This window comes from Pseudogymnoascus verrucosus (assembly GCF_001662655.1).
Source record: "Pseudogymnoascus verrucosus strain UAMH 10579 unplaced genomic scaffold scaffold_26, whole genome shotgun sequence".
Classification (NCBI taxonomy): Eukaryota; Fungi; Ascomycota; class Leotiomycetes; order Thelebolales; family Thelebolaceae; genus Pseudogymnoascus; species Pseudogymnoascus verrucosus.
In genome coordinates, this window is record NW_017263677.1 from 139,819 (window position 1) to 155,320 (window position 15,502).

Here is a 15,502-nt window from a genome sequence, read left to right on the forward strand (position 1 = left end):
AATCGTAGTTTAATCTTCTCCAGCGTTTTTATGTGATTGTCGGGGTCGCAAATGAGGGGCCTTCATCCTTAAATTCGCTTAGTGGGGAGTAAACATTCGCGTCGCGTCACGACCTTGACCAACACCTCTCTAAATCGAAATATCCCTGCACTACATCCGCCCGATCATTATGCGATAATGAGAGAATGAGAAATATATACAACTATTCAACATCCGAAATAACTATTGATACAAAAACTTGAAAATTACCACGATGCCACGCCCCAAACGCGCCAAAGTTGCGCCCTCTGCACCCGCCGCCCAACCTCGACGCGGCAGGGCTGCAGCGCCGTCGCGCAAACCACGAGAGGCCTCCGAAGCAATTGAATCTTCCCAAGAACAAAATATCGAGCAGGAAACCCAAACAACTATGACGAGGGCAACGAGGGGTAATGCGACCGTTCCTGGACCTTCGACGCGGGCAGCAAGGCTGAGCGCATCGAATACCGGAGTATTGGAAGAATCAAGGAAGCGTCGCGACTCAGCGATATCGCGTCTCGAGGCCGAAAACGAATATACATCCAGCAACGGAGGGCCCAGCGATGCGGTTGCGCATGCGCCAGGAGAAATACTGTCAAGCAGCCCGGAAGTTGAGATTGGAAGGCGGGGAAGAGTCGCTGCAAGTATTGAAAGCTCAGCAATCATACCTGGAACGTTTAGGAGGAGGGCACGCCAGCCAAGCATACTTGGGCGAGGACAAGATATTGAGATTGAGAGAAGTGAAAGTGTGGACAGCGACATTGCACAGAGCCAAGATATCACAAACGTGGAGAGGCCTCTTGGGAGGGTCATGTCGAGCGGCTTTAAGCCAAGGCAACGGCAGCCCAGTATATTGGGAAATGTGAGGTCTAGCAGCGTGGAGGTTGAGAGAGATATTGGGACACCTGTGAACCCTGGGTCGGCGCTCAGGACAGGATTATTCAGGAGGAGAGCAAGACAGCCCAGCATCCTTGGTACGCCCAGCCAAAACCCGAGCCGCGCCCCTGCAGCGGAAGCAAGCGACGAGGAAGGACAAGGAGAAGAGGATGAGGAAGACGATTTTAATCCTGAGGACGAATCTACTCCACTCAATCTGCCAAAATCAAACACCCTCGACGGCAGCCCTCAGTCAACATCTCCGCTCAACTCACGGAAACGCAAACTCTCATCCCCTTCAGCCTCTCATTCATCAGCTGCTCTTCCTCCCCTCGAGAGATCACCTTCTTCCGCCCTTTCACCACCACCAGTTTCTTCACCCCTGAGCGCGATATCGCAAACCCCAGAGATCATGAGCTCAACCCACGCACCACCTCACAGCAGCTCCTCCCTCCGCCTGAGCTTGACCCCACCCCGGCGAACCCGGGTCGCATCCGGGATTCCTTCGGAAAGAACCCCTCCTACTCGCCGCCAACCATCACGCGCCCTCGCTATGGACGACGACCTTCCATCATCCCCACCACCCCTCACACACTCACCTGACAACCGACCCACCGTCAAAAAGCCAGCCGGCAAGCCTAGAGGAAAAGCCGCAGCGAAACCCGAACCTGCGTCTCTTTCGACAGCGCAATTGCAATTACTCCTGCCAAGGCGCCGAAGGCGGGCAGCTAGGGACGCCTACGAGATTGGTAGCTCAGACGACGAGGTTGATGCAGAGAGTGACGAAGATGAACTTTCTCACCTTGCAGCCGCTCTGAGCCGTTCCAACCGACAGACACCCGCCGCGCGAAAGCGGGTGACGAAACTTCAATCCGCGATCAAAGGCAAGGGGAAAGCTGCTGCTGCTGCTCAAGCTGCGGCGGCCAAACGAACGTACGGATCGCGCCGGGCAGCTGCACCATCGCTATCTGACAAGGAGAACGGCGAGAACAGTGCGGAGGTCAGCGAGGCAGAGGTAGATCCTGATGATAGTCTCGCGCCAGTGCAAGATAGTGTTGAGGATAGTAGTGTGCTGGAGGAGCGGTTGGGCAAGGAGCTCAAGATCGCGAAGAGGAAGTTTGAAGATGTTGATCAGTGGGAGATGGAGTTCGAGGACATGACTGCGAATAGCAGCAGCCCCAAGGATGCCAGATGAGGCATGATCCGTTGGGTGGTATATGGCGCTTTGGCTTGTTTGATTTGCGTTGCTGGATGCGTTTATGGCTATGAGGGGCTGGTGCGGATTTTGAGGCGTTAATGGATAGGAAGGTGGAATACATCAATGGGACGATGCATGGAATGGGACATAGCATTTAGCTATTGTATGCTTGCGTATAGCATAATCAGACAGATATGGGCTGGCATTACTCAATTCCAAACTTGCTGCCTATGTTTTACAACGTTCAATTTGATCAAAGTAGAGTTAGATCTACAATAATACAGATTTGGGAAGACACATGAGTGCCATCAATGTGCTTTCCCTCGGTGTTCCTTTAAAGTGTGTGCCAGAAACCGGGGTATCATAACGCCTACTTCGCCATTCCCTAATGATCTGTCCTCTCCTCGATTGCCACCCTTACGCGCGCAGTGCCGCCAGCTTCGCTTCCTTCTCCTTCAACTGCAGCGTCATGGCCCTGTTTTGCTCCTCTACCTTCCGCTTGGCATCCTGTAGCCTGAGTATCTCCAGCTGCTCCGCTTCCCTGCTGTATGGTTGCCCCGGACTACTCCTCATGGGTATCAGCGCCGTGCGCTCCGGGATCGACGTCCCAGGCCCCAAATTCTTCTTCTTTGCACCAGCCGCCGCCTTGCCCTTCGTCTTCTCACCAACCGACGTTAAAATCTCGTAGAAGTTTTCGTATGGCTCATTGAATAGTTGTTCCTCATAAGCCCAGGCGAGAACCTCTCCCGACGCTTTCTGGGCAGCGCGTTCCTCTTCGGTGCCGTAGGCGTGTAGTCGGAGGCCGTGCCACACTGACTGCGGCTTCTCATTTGACTCGGACACGTAGTGAAGCTTGATGTTGATTTCAAACTCACCCCATCCGGTTTCAGAGATCGAAAAGGGCTGACCGGCTACTGCGTCCACCGCTGTATAGAGTTAGCTCTTATCCTGTCGCGGTCTCGTGAGTTTGACTTACAGCGCAGGGGATTCGGAATCGACTCGTGTAATTTGAACTGAACCTTCTTCAGCCAGTATGTAATATCTGTCCCATCTACACCCTTCACAAACACCGTCCAGCTATGTGTGTGGTCTGCCGGCACACCCTCTGGTTTCGGGTTGGTCGTCTCGTCGAAGGGCTTAGCTGTCGTGCCATAGATGAATGGGCGGAAGATCTGCACGCCCTTGACGCGCTTCTGGTTCGTGCCTGGTGGTGCCATTGGGGGCTCACGTTCATAGGGCGAGACTCCAATTGCACGTCCTGAGCGTGGTCCTTGCGGTTTGACTCGAGGCCTGACTTGGTGGGGGAGGTAGGAGATGTCTTTGCGCTTCGCCATGGCGTCGGCGGGGCGATAGATAAAGTCACGGAGAATTGTTGTTCCTAGCGTGACGCGCGGGTGTTGGAAAGTGCCAACGATTGGTCTGTGCTTTCACATCGTCATGATATCAGTCTATTTATTTTGGACTCTTTGAGGAGGAATTGATCGCTCACAAACACAAAAAAATGGCGACGGTGAAAAGAGTCGTTGTTTGTGGTGGTAACGGTTTCTTAGGAAGTAGGATATGCAAGTACGCGGTAGCGCGAGGCTGGGATGTCACATCAATAAGGTAAGGTAATTTCACATTTGGTATCAGCCTCGTTGGAAATACTGTAGTCAGACCGGTCTTGTTAGGATATGCGTGCTGATTATGGTTAAAGTCGCTCAGGCGAGCCAGTATGGTCCTCGGTCACCTCATCTCCCTCGACTCCGTCGTGGGCCCATAGGGTGTCATGGGAACGCGCCGACATGCTGAAGCCAAGCACTTACAAGCCTCTTTTAAAGGGTGCTGATGCCGTCGTCCACACCATGGGCATCCTGCTCGAGGCAGACTACAAAGGCGTGGTATCCGGCCGTGAATCCCCGATATCCGGCCTCATGCGCGCCTTCTCCTCCTCCAAGGCTGGAAGCCAGAACCCGATGGAGCGGAAGCCAGACGAGGATCTGAAGCCGCAAGAAAAGGACGGACAGCTGACTTACGAACTCATGAACCGGGATTCCGCAATTGCGTTGGCTCAGGAAGCGAACAGAGAGCAAGTCTGCACATTTGCATATATTTCAGCGGCAGGTGGTGCGCCCATATTACCAGCAAGATACATCACTACGAAGCGTGAGGCCGAATCGTCAATTGCAACCAACTTCCCGACTATGAGATCGTTTTTTGTTCGGCCTGGGTTTATGTACGACTCTTCGCGGCCGATTACGATGGCCATGGCTGCTGGGGCTGGAGGGGCATCTGTGTTCAGCGAGGTTACGGGAGGGGTGCTGAAGGACTTCTTAGGTGTGGCTGGCACGAAGCCGCTGAAGGCAGACCTGGTTGCACAAGCAGTGGTCGAAGCTCTGGGAGATGACACAGTTAAGGGGCCAGTTGAGACGAAGGAGATCGAAGAGCTTGCCACAAAGGCATGGAGGAAGGGGATGCTATGATCTTGCATTTGCATCCTGACTAAAGGCAGCCGCCTGACCTGTACCAACACTATGTAAATCTCAACGCCATAACCAATTTATCCCACTTTAATACAACCCGTGACCTTCATATCATCGTTCCACGCTCAAAACTGTCGCGGATCTCGGCCGTGTACTAAATAAAGTTAGCGTAAATTCCTACATCAATTTCGGGAAAAACAACAACGTACCTTGTTGTAGAACCTGTTCAGCTTCTGGTTGAAGTTCTTGTTCTTCTCATTAATGTATGTGATATCGCCCTCGTCGCGATCCTGTCCGCGCTCCTTCCTCTTCTTCAATCTCGCATCCTCAGCCTGTTGTAGATCGGCCACCAGTCGGTCCACGGCAGCCTTGTCAGGCTTGTTTTCGACAAAGCCAGTGGAATCCGCGGTAGAGTAAAATGAGCCATCTTTGTCAACAGCGACCAGTTCTCCGTCGTCGGTCTCCACAATCTCCAGACCACCTGAGGCAGCAGCTCGCTCAATCGCAGCCATCTTTTCCTTCTCGTAGTTGCTCGTATCCAGCTTCATATTTCCAATCTGTCGCTTGTATACCTTCCTGCTATCCTGTCGGTAGTCTTGGAAAGCCTGGTCGTCGCGATGTGACTCTTTCTTTTTGAGTCGCTTGTCCCATCTCTCGCTCTCCTCGATTGTCCAGTCCCACGCACGCTTTCTTTCAAAGTCTTCGCCTGCAGCCTCGATATCTGCCTTGAGGAGTTTCTGGGACGCAGTCGCATGCTTGCGATTTAGTGTTGTGAGGAGGTTGGGATCGGTGGCGAGTCGTTGCGACTCGAGGGCTGCTTCTTTCATATTCTTCTGGGCGGACGACTTCGCACGAGCCTGGAGCGCCTTGAAGCGCTCTTGTCTTTCCTTGGCTTTGGCTAGGGCGTCCTCAGTCGATGTAGAGGCTTCGACAGGTGCAGTGATCGCAGATTCTTGGCTTGGTGCGTCATCTTTCGTCGCGGGCTTCTCCTTGGGCTCTTCCTTCTTCATCATAGATTCATCGGCATCCCTCACCTCTTCGGTGGAGGCGCTGGCTCGCGTCTTGCGCTTCTTGGCTGGAGGCATGATGTGATGGTGGACGATGTGGTTGTGTTGTAGAGTGGAGTCTGATGATGGTAAACAATTGCACCCTAGTTTAACTTGTCAAAGTTGCTTAGTCATAACTTTAATTTATTAACGAACCCGGATGGATATATAAGCGCCCAATAACGAAATGGACTCCTTAATACGCAGAACATTAACATCGTGGATTGGAGTCGCAGAGCACTTCAAAAATGACTGCCATTTAAGTGGTGCGCTTTCTACGCCGGGAAAATTCCCTCCAATCCAGTCTTTTCGCTGAACATCATCGGCTACAGTCAACTCAATCTCAAGCTGGAAGAACTGAAAATGGTCCTAAACTGGCACTATATGAGGCTGTTAAGCCGGTCGAACGTTTCCGCGGGGGTGCTGTCGATATCAGAGAGGGAGGCGCCCCTTTGAAAATATTAAGATATTCGCCACGTCGTCGCTCTTCGAACTCTGCTTCACTCTGCTGCACAGTTAACCATTGAGGAGTGCACCAGCATCAGAGATTTGGAATTCTTTATAGGCGGCCTGACACAGACGGCGGATGGATGTCGATGGATCGTCCATAATACATCAAGCCTCATTGCCGCCATGCACAAAGTCTTCTTTATCGGGCTCGTTGGTCGGAACATGAGACGTCTAAACTTCATGAACAAAACTCTCAAAAACAATCGAAGCCCAGGGTATTGAAATGGGATCACATCTTTGCGCCACTGCACTATCATACGCCTTGAGACCTAGATGCATACTTAGGACACCTTCTTGTGCAAAACCTATCTTGCCACGATGGCATCCCGCAAGTACATGGACAAGCTGTTCGACGACCCTGCCATTCGCAGTGGCTATTCCGCGCAACTAATTGCACGCACTATAACCACAATCCGTCCGTTTAGTGTGCATCCACATACGCTTCCTCTATTGACCGGTTGGCAAGTCGATGGACAGCCATCTCCTGGTGAACAACAGCTGTGTCTACGAGACTATATACGACATGACAGAGACTATACCATCTATATTTGGACCATTGGCAGGGTGAATTCGAGCAAGGTTTGTGGTATGAATGGAACAATGGCAGTCTATCACAGTTTGCACCACAGATGCCAATTCCTAAGTGGGCTGCCGCGTTCACTGGAGCCTTCTTGCGTGCAAATGATCCGTGGGGCGCTATGAAAATGCTTACTCGGGCTGCACTAAGTATGGATGGAAACAAAGATCTTCCTACTTTTGTGCGATTAGTTCGTGAGGAAGTAAGGTCCTGGAAGACAATATACAAGCGTGATAAGATGAAAAGCATTGTTTATATTGCCCTTGAGCATGCTGAAATGCACGGGCTCTCTGAAGATGACGGGAAGAGGCAAGATCTTGAAAATAAGGTATACCGAGCTTTCAAAAGGCTGGGTTATGCTTAGATGGTCTACCAATATGGAACCAGCTGCAAGAGAAGATGCCCGAAATGGTTGCATTTATTGTCAGCGACAGTCTTCACAACGACTACACACAGACAGATGAGTCCTTTGGACGTCAGGCCTACAAATAAAGCATTGGGCTTGTATTGCGAGTGGTGATGTATGGGGGTGCACTGATGTTTTCTTTTTTGCACTATTTTCTCTCCACCTTACTCACTTACTCTATTGGCAGCATCGGAATATTTCCCTTCTACTATCAGGTGGCTCTATATCATCTATCTCACTCACTTACTCTACGAAGCAGTTTCAAAATTATCTCCTACTACATGTACCTGCATTTCCTCTATCTTACTTACTCACTGCCCCCCTGCAGGGACAAAGAAGCTCAAGGATTATTTTCTTATACTATCATGTGCCAGAATTTCTTCTGTCTTACTTACTCACTTGCCCTGCATGGACGAGGCTACTTGAAAGTCATTTTTCCTACTATTTAGTGGTTATATTTCTCCATCTTACTCAACTATTTCACAAGGCAGCTTCAAAATTATCTTTCTCTACTATGGAACAGCTACATTCACCGAGGCAGAGGGACTATAGCTATTTCGGACAAGCATGAAGGAAATTCAGTTCCGTAGCAGGCAATTAGCTATTTTAGCTTTGCATGTTCGAAGGGAATCCCACAGAGCAGATATTAAAATCAATATTACTACCAGTACTATGAATATTTCTAGAGTGGTGGTGACGTTCAGCACTCACATTGGACCGGTGCGCTGCCGGATCCAGCCATTCTCAGCTTCATGCCTTCCCAAAGGCTTCGATAGGATCCCAATAGAAGTCAGTTATTATTGGGTGTACCCTTCCCAGCAAATCATGCTCGCTCGGAGGTACCCGTGGCGAAAAAATGAATAGTCATAGTTGTTGCAAATTTAGGGGTCAGCCACCAACAAGTCAGACACATACAAACATTATTGACGGATTTCCCCAATACAGGGAGGGTGTCGACGAAGTCTCCTCTGGTGCTCTGCCTTTCGGGTGGCAAGGCAATAAAGAGTTGTTTTTGACGTGTATTTTATGGCGCAAGTGAGGGGAAGAATGAAGGCGCCCAATGATTTCGCGTGAGGCTATATTTGTCTATCGGCGCCTGTCGCCACATCATATGGAGTAGAATGCCCAATTAAGTTGAGTAGGGGGTATAACAGTTGTGGCCACATCATACGAAAGACAGCACTATAAACAGCAAATGTGACAACTATAGCCAAGGGCGTCACTTTCACCTCTAGACTTCGACCCATATCTACCGGTGGTACAGCCTCGGAGAAAGCGTTGGAAGAAATTAAATTCCTTTTGTTGTCCCGCATCGGAGTCACTTCTACGCGCAAACGCCAGAACTGTGCGCTAAGCACTATCTCAGCGCTTCATTCTATCGACTATCGATGCGACGGCGCTGAGACAATCACAATCAGATCTATCGCGCGTCAGGCGCCAGCCGTCGGTCAGGCCTAATCGAGTATATTGGGCCGTCCCTTCGATTCTTCTGCAGAATATGTGAGGAAGGGCTAGAGCACTGTATCTGCACGCAAGGGGTCCACTGGTCCCCTAGCCCAATTTCCCCCCATCAACAAATCATCAATCACACCCACTGTAGACTAGGTAAACTAGGTAGATGGCAAACGCCCCACATCCCCCACAAGGGGTTCCAATCCTTTGAGTCCTGTGTGGCTTGTCTGCCCCGGCAGTCACAACGCCACACGGCTTGTGTTGGGCCAACTGTCACATCCGGATTGGGGTATATGTCTGACTGTTCTGTGGCTGCCTAGGGAAACTTCTCCGGTGAGGAATCCTGTAATGTGCCACCAACCGCCGTTCCGGCAGTTTCTTCAGAATGTAATGTCAAAATGGAATGCTGATGATTGGCTGGTGGCTTACATACCATACCGTAGACTCTGTTGTTCGTGGAATCCCATTCTTGGCGCTTTTCGGGATATCGATGATCGGTCGGCTCGGGTTTATAGACGGCAATAGCGGGGTACAGCACTGTACAACTCGGCTTCTTGCCCCTTGGGCCGAAAGGACGGATACTTGAGTAGAGGGGCGGGGCCTATGCGTAAATCACCTCGTAAAAAAGCGACTTTCGCAGTACAACAATAAATACAACATGGATGCTGAAGAAGGGGGCGCGGTTGCAGTGGACACCGCCAAGTTGTGCAGCGATCCACAGCCTACCGCAAATCCCTTCCGCAACCCTCTTCTCCTTCGTGTCATCACAGGACTGTACTCTTAACCCCCCCGATGCGAATCCGATACGTCGCAAATGCCCTCGATCTGGAGGGCCGTGCTGACGGAGTGCCGCGCGTGTGATTGGGTTCCATACCACTGGTAACGGTGGCGCGCGCGCTAAGGAAGCAAGCACAGCGAAGGAGTGGTCTCGGCGCATTGGGATATGCGGGTCCCCGTGTCGCCGACCGCCAATCCCCGTGCGGTGCGGACCCGACAGTTTGGGCGGGCCGCCTATTTGATGGGGGAGGGTTACACTAATGCAGGGATGGAATTGGGCCACAGGTGTATGAAGTTATACTTGGTTATACTTGCAACAAGTAAATTATGATCGGACATACAGTTCATGGTACTCACTACTCACGCTACTTAGTATGGATGGTTGATCATTTGTATCTCATCGGGATTGCTCGTACATGTACAGCGAGCACAGTGTAATTGTGCGCTGCACTGTACACTCTATAATCTACCCGCGCTGTTGGACTTCGAGCTTGGGGGCTGTTGCATTTCCACTTTGAGGGGCACTTTGGGGGCTGTATGTGATGACCAACACACATCACTGCATACCGCAGACTCCGACATTCCACACATTCCAAGCCTCCATGACTATGCACATTGTGGTTGGTGCAGAACACACCCCCTTCCCCGCGTGACGCTGATTCGCAAACTCCCCTCACTCCGCGGCCGAGTCTACGCCGAATCCACCAATCTCTGCTTCTCGATCAGCTGGCTGCGGGATGTGTCTGGGCTGCAGAAGGAGGATACGACAGCGCACTGACTCTGTACGCTGATGAACGAACCGTGGTTCTGGGACCAAGGGTGAGGTTAGAGCCTGTCGTTGCGTAAGGGGTATTGATAGATTGGAGCAGTGCATGCAGAGTACATTGCATGCGACTATGTACATTACATAAGTGAGGTGCAGTAGCTGCCACTTCCTCCAGTTTCGTTCCGGGACACCGAAATGAGCACCTCTTCTCCCCGGAGTGTCACTTGAGAATCTTCCATGGTCTCGGAAAGGCTACCTCTATCTGCCGTTTTCAACGCCCTGTTTGTGCCGGATTCGGGCCTCTGCCGGCGCTATATTCAGATTCGCGGAGTTGTGGGAAGTTAGGAGGAATGTAGGATACATTAATTCCAATGCGTTGTCCAGGTGAGTTGTGACATTGGGGTCCAAAAAATAGACCGCCGGGGTCAGAATATGTGAAAACAATCCCTCAAAGAATGGTCACTTGATGCGGCCAACGGAGATGCGGTGTATTGTGGACACCTTGGACGATCGATCGACGGTTGTTCAAGCATCAAGCATCAAGCACCAAATAATCTTCTACATTGAGTAATTCTCCTACTATCTTTAGGGGGAAACTATATCACTCATACTCTACCAATATCACGACCATGTCAAGATCCCCCTCTCCCCAGCCAGGTCAGTGGATTTGTCACTCAAGCCTCTGTCACACGGCTAAACGCACAGCCGTGCAAGTATCCCTAGCCGACCCCGTCGCTTCAATTACGTCCCCATCCAAGTGTGTGCATCTACTCCGAGCGCAAGGGAGCAAGGGACCTCCAATAAGCAAAAGACCGCATAACTTCGTAATTCAAATCTCCCCCTTCGGCGCTTATCTAGGTCAGACCGCCGCACCGCTACACCCGCTCCCCTAACCCAAATGCTGCAGAACGTCCCCCACCACCCGTCCATACAGACCCTCCATACACCGCCAGCATACAACAACAACAACAATAACACACAGCAACAGCCACCAACATACTTCCAGCGCTGTGCAACCTCGCACCTAAGATTTCCCTGAGCCCTCCTTTCCCCCCACGCCAGTCATTCAAACAGCCAGCCAGCCAGACAGGCAGCGCTGCAAGATCCCCTCCCGCATTCGAGGCAAACCAGATCCCCTCCACCCCCCCGCTCTTGCACCAGCACGTTCGCCCGTGCAACCTGACGCCCACGAACAGGGCGTCGCAGAGCACGCGTCTCCTGCTCGTGCTGTTCACCGCAACGCAACGTGTGTGCGACGTAGAGGCAGGAGATAAAAAGCAAGTCGGTGGTATTACAACCGGCGCCGTTTGAAAAGCGGCCGTGGGGGAAGGCCATGCGGGTAATCGGTACTGTTCCGTTCCGGCGTCTCTTGCGCTGCCATCGCTGGCCCACTTAGTTGTGGCAGTAGGGCGATCGGTACTAGGTCTTTCTTTGATGGGGGGAGGGTGGGGACGGGGAATGGGGGAAGATCAGGCTAAGGGATGGTGGTGTGTCTAGCGCTTGGTGACGGATCACCCCCAGAGAATGATATCCGCAAAGACCCTTGAGAGATCACCTCCATTGTAGTCCTGACAGGGGAGGGTTGGCGCGACCTATTCTTCAGTCCCACTTGCTTCGATCTAATAGCGCGGTGTCCACTAGGCGGCTTGACTGGAGCAGTACTTTGGTTTACTTTGGTCAAGGTTGAGTGCGGAGTGTGACAGAAATGAGAAATGGCACTTTAGTCGTCAGCGCGCTTCACCCTTCATTCCCGTTGCTTAACATCCATTACGCCGCATTCAATGGTACTTCCTCCTTGGCAGCCTAACCCATATCCACAGTGTATAGTCTGGAGTATCTTCCATCTTCCTTGTACCGTGTCGTGTCTTGCCTTGACATTCGGCCATCAATCGAGACTTAGCATTCACTCCTGCTGTCCGCAATGTACCTTGCTGGACTAGCTGTCGAGGCCAACAGAGCCATCGCGCATGTGCCACAAGTTCCAAATTCCTGTCATCGACTGCCCTTCGCATAAATATCCCATGAAGTTCTTCCCGTGACAATGCCCCTGTGATTCGAACTCTTTATATAGTGACCCCACTGGCCTGGTCATGAGAATGAATTATCGTTGCCAATTATCACTTTACATGAAGACTACTCTCAGCCTGACCACTTTATTATCAACATCCGTCGTCATGTATTTCAACCCGTTGCCTCCCAATGACCAAGAAAAAGGCCCGCGGTTTTCAATAAATCTTCTACTCAATCCAACCGAAGACGCCGCATCTCACCCTCTTCAGACTGATCCATCTGCTACGTCGCTACCATACCACAAGAGAGTGGCAGAAGGGTGGTTAAACTCCACCGCCGGAACTCCAGGTGGCCGCACAGCTCTCCTACCAATACGGACATCAACATCTACAACGCTTTCTCGCCCTCCTCAGAGAACTTCCGAAGTAGTACTACCACCACTGGGTTCTCTGAACCTATTGACGAGCCCGGGCCCCAAGCCTCGGCCCACTTCTTCTTCTTATCAAGACTATCAAGACCACCACCAGTTCCATCAGCATGGGAATAAATACAGGCATCGCAGCAGCCCAGGCAGCTGTAGCAGCATGACAGGGAGGTCACGTTCAACATCTCCAACTACACCTTCTCATTCAAATATTCCTTACACCCTTGAGCAAGTACACTTCATTCAGTACTACCGAGAGGACAAGAAAGTGCAATGGCAAGCAATCGTCCAGCCCTTCAAGAGACAGTTCCCGCGGGTCGTCGTCCACCAGAGCAGCAGCAACAGTCCAAAGCGTGGAAAGGGAGCTCTGGAATGCCGCTACTACCGGGCGCAAATGTACCCCAGAATCGATGACGAGGGTAATTTCGTCCGCGACCATAATAACGAATATGAGATGGTGAACATCAGAGTGCGAGATAGGCCAATCCATCCCCACAAAGCCATTCTTGAAGATTATATCAAGCTGGTAACGAGGTGTCCGGAGGAGGTACTCAAGTACTCATGGACGGACGACAAGGACAAAGCAGAGGCCAGACATATCAGTAAGTCATTATATGCCCGAAGCCTGTGTTGTTTACATACTAACCTATCACAGTTGCCAATCGTACAAGACAGGGCAGAGGGGAACTTCCAGGAGCTATTATTCGCGTTCGAACAACAACATTCTGAGGCAATTTGCCAAAGAAGCTTCCTGCCTGAGCAGCAACAACGCCTACACAAGCGTGCCCAACTATTGGCAAGGCCCGTAATATGACACCAGACACGATTTATGACCACAAATACCCCAATCACGAAGACTCCGATAACTGAGATTCCCACTTTCGTCCGTCGAGATGCCGTCTGTATATGAACCAATTGGCGTCTCGTCGTCTTTTTGTTGGTTGTTTTTTCTTGTAATACCCACCGAAATGTATCATTTGGAGTCTTCAGGAACGAAAAGGGCGCGTTGGCTACCCATCACTGTGCCATCGTTTTTGCCCAGCACCGGCACGTTTTAGATCAGGCTTATATAGTGTGCAAAGTCCCACCCAGAAACTAATTCAAGATCTAAATCTGGACAAACTCGAGTGTGATATTAAGCGCATCATTTATACAGTGATCAGTACGATTCCCCTTCCTCATCGTTCCCTTCTTTCTTGCCAGAGTAGGCCTCCATCCACGGGCGGCGGGACCATGGCTCTTTCTTGGCTTCAAGCTCATCATCGCTAAACGTAGCATCATCCTCGTCGTATTCTTCATTATCCGAGGTGTTTCTATTTCGATACTGGTACGGATTTATGCCGTACTCATCATCAGACTGTACCTCCTCGTCCGGATAGTCCGTTGAAGGGTGATTCTCCGCTATTGATCATTAGCTCAATCCTTGCATATCTGTGTCAGGTGAGGTGGGGGGACGGGGGAGGCTAAACTAACCATTTTCGTCTTCTTCCTCGTCATACGCATCACTATCGCTGTCCGAGTCGCCGTTGTAAAACTGGTCGATGTCCGGCTGGGAATCCAAAACCAGCAAGCCAATGCTCGCCTCGTTTGATTCGAGGAGAGCTTGTTCCACTGGCATGCGTATGTACGTCTCGATGATATAATTTGAGTCATCGTCGTCCACATCCATAGCTTGCATTTCGCTGTCCCCCCCAGTTCCCTGAGCAGTCACAGCGTCGGGATGGCGCTCGTGGTAGCGCAAGCCTGCACCTGCCCTCGGTTTGAATCTACTTGCAGGACTTTTGGGGGCCTCGGGTTCCGGCTTTAGCGATACCGTAACTTGAGGCTCATTGTTGTCGGCAAGGTTCTTTCTGATTTCTCTAAGCGTGTAGGCTTGCATTTCCATATTAAGTCTCTCCGTACTAGCATCCCACGGTATTATGTCCCCAGATGGAAGCCTGGCACCCCGGAGAGGAGCGGGTGAATTTCTACGGGGCTTGACAGCATTGACAGGCGTAAGGCGCAGAAGGGAGACACTCGGTTTTTTACCGAGCTCTTTGACAGGCTCCCGGCTCGTCGTGCGGTTTTGCGGTTCCGTCCTGGATACATCCAAAGGGGCGGGGATTTTCGTATCCGTTGGTGGTCCGGTCTCCGCTGCAGGAATTACCTTGCGTTCGCGAAACACCGCGATATTTGTCTTCCCAGGTGTTCTTCTTGCATTTGCACCCTCAACATTGTTATTTCCCGCTCCATACGCCAGTTTTCGAGACAGGTGGAAACGACGAGGTTCCGCAATTACTCGAGGTAATCGTGCTACGTCCGGTGCCCCTGTATCATTCGCGGGTGGCACAGCTCCAACTTCATCCTGTCTAATTGTAACGTGCCGCGTCTCCGGAGGGACAGCAGGCTGAGTGTTGCTCAGGTTTCGGCTCGGCTGGTCTCTAAATTCATCCCCTGGTTGGCTGGTTTTGACCTGTGGTGCTCTCGGGCCATTTTCTAGAGCAGATGTATATCCCGCAGAGTCTGCAACGGTGAATGCATTTGGTCGTGAGCCCTGGACGATTCGCTGTCGCTTGAATATAAACTGGCCAGCATTTCGACCCCTGGTAAGTTCATCATGCACACCTAGATAGACAAGTGTCAGCAGAAACCTTCAACTGGGTTCTGTTTGTACGAGCTTACGCAAAATCTCCACAGGATCCTCAGTGGCCTTCCTCTTGATCTGAACTCTGGTTGGAGGTAACATGGTTTGTCGTGACTTGCAGATGTCGAGAACTCCCCAGATACTCAATATGGGGTATTCTGGTAATATCTGAGTAGATTAATGTGTGAAATCTGCCCAGGTTGCAAGGTTAACTCAAAGCGACGCGATTTCCCGATTCTGTTGAAGTTGATGTTCCATAAATTTAGCGCCTATCATGGCCGCGATAAGCCTCTGACGCGCGCAATGTGGGGTAAGCAATAACCCCACCAAACAACGGTGATATCCTCAAAACAATTC

The 15,502-nt window shown here is 51.2% G+C and overlaps 7 protein-coding genes across 7 annotated transcripts; 4 read left to right on the forward strand and 3 right to left on the reverse strand.

The window, feature by feature from the left end:
* Window positions 1-122: 122 nt before the first annotated feature.
* On the forward strand, window positions 123-2,386 carry VE01_06721 (uncharacterized protein). Its single transcript, XM_018276161.2, has one exon. The coding sequence runs from the start codon at window positions 254-256 to the stop codon at window positions 2,087-2,089; it is 1,836 nt and encodes a 611-aa protein (XP_018129780.1). The 5' UTR covers window positions 123-253; the 3' UTR covers window positions 2,090-2,386.
* Window positions 2,278-3,426, reverse strand: YAF9 (NuA4 histone H4 acetyltransferase complex and the SWR1 complex subunit; the record flags this gene model as incomplete). Its single annotated transcript, XM_018276162.2, has 2 exons — window positions 2,278-3,018; window positions 3,069-3,426. The coding sequence occupies 2 exons, from the start codon at window positions 3,424-3,426 to the stop codon at window positions 2,510-2,512; spliced, it is 867 nt and encodes a 288-aa protein (XP_018129777.1). The 3' UTR covers window positions 2,278-2,509.
* A 107-nt stretch (window positions 3,427-3,533) lies between these two features.
* Window positions 3,534-4,648, forward strand: VE01_06723 (uncharacterized protein). Its single transcript, XM_018276163.2, has 2 exons — window positions 3,534-3,697; window positions 3,789-4,648. Exons 1-2 carry the CDS (start codon window positions 3,594-3,596, stop codon window positions 4,552-4,554), a joined length of 870 nt encoding a protein of 289 aa, XP_018129778.1. The 5' UTR covers window positions 3,534-3,593; the 3' UTR covers window positions 4,555-4,648.
* SYF2 (pre-mRNA-splicing factor syf2) lies at window positions 4,565-5,672 on the reverse strand. Its single transcript, XM_018276164.2, has 2 exons — window positions 4,764-5,672; window positions 4,565-4,708 (listed from the first exon to the last, which is right to left on the reverse strand). Exons 1-2 carry the CDS (start codon window positions 5,637-5,639, stop codon window positions 4,661-4,663), a joined length of 924 nt encoding a protein of 307 aa, XP_018129783.1. The 5' UTR covers window positions 5,640-5,672; the 3' UTR covers window positions 4,565-4,660.
* Window positions 5,673-6,428: 756 nt separating this feature from the next.
* Window positions 6,429-7,179, forward strand: VE01_06725 (uncharacterized protein; the record flags this gene model as incomplete). The annotated part of the gene is made up of 3 exons (XM_018276165.1): window positions 6,429-6,689; window positions 6,740-7,015; window positions 7,075-7,179. 3 exons carry the CDS (start codon window positions 6,429-6,431, stop codon window positions 7,177-7,179), a joined length of 642 nt encoding a protein of 213 aa, XP_018129784.1.
* Window positions 7,180-12,262: 5,083 nt separating this feature from the next.
* VE01_06726 (uncharacterized protein) lies at window positions 12,263-13,251 on the forward strand (the record flags this gene model as incomplete). Its single annotated transcript, XM_018276166.1, has 2 exons — window positions 12,263-13,124; window positions 13,178-13,251. 2 exons carry the CDS (start codon window positions 12,263-12,265, stop codon window positions 13,249-13,251), a joined length of 936 nt encoding a protein of 311 aa, XP_018129781.1.
* Window positions 13,252-13,681: 430 nt separating this feature from the next.
* Window positions 13,682-15,247, reverse strand: VE01_06727 (uncharacterized protein; the record flags this gene model as incomplete). Its single annotated transcript, XM_018276167.1, has 3 exons — window positions 13,682-13,923; window positions 13,996-15,126; window positions 15,184-15,247. The coding sequence occupies 3 exons, from the start codon at window positions 15,245-15,247 to the stop codon at window positions 13,682-13,684; spliced, it is 1,437 nt and encodes a 478-aa protein (XP_018129782.1).
* Window positions 15,248-15,502: the final 255 nt, after the last annotated feature.

What these genes read in the sequence shown, in the direction of transcription:
- VE01_06721 (XM_018276161.2), top strand. Translation starts at nt 254, where the DNA reads ATGCCACGCCCCAAACGCGCCAAAGTTGCGCCCTCTGCACCCGCCGCC.
- VE01_06723 (XM_018276163.2), top strand. Translation starts at nt 3,594, where the DNA reads ATGGCGACGGTGAAAAGAGTCGTTGTTTGTGGTGGTAACGGTTTCTTA. An exon ending in TGGGATGTCACATCAATAAG is followed by an intron (nt 3,698 to 3,788) that starts GTAAGGTAATTT and finishes TTATGGTTAAAG; the next exon opens with TCGCTCAGGCGAGCCAGTAT.
- SYF2 (XM_018276164.2), bottom strand. Translation starts at nt 5,639, where the DNA reads ATGCCTCCAGCCAAGAAGCGCAAGACGCGAGCCAGCGCCTCCACCGAA. An exon ending in TGAACAGGTTCTACAACAAG is followed by an intron (nt 4,709 to 4,763) that starts GTACGTTGTTGT and finishes AACTTTATTTAG; the next exon opens with TACACGGCCGAGATCCGCGA.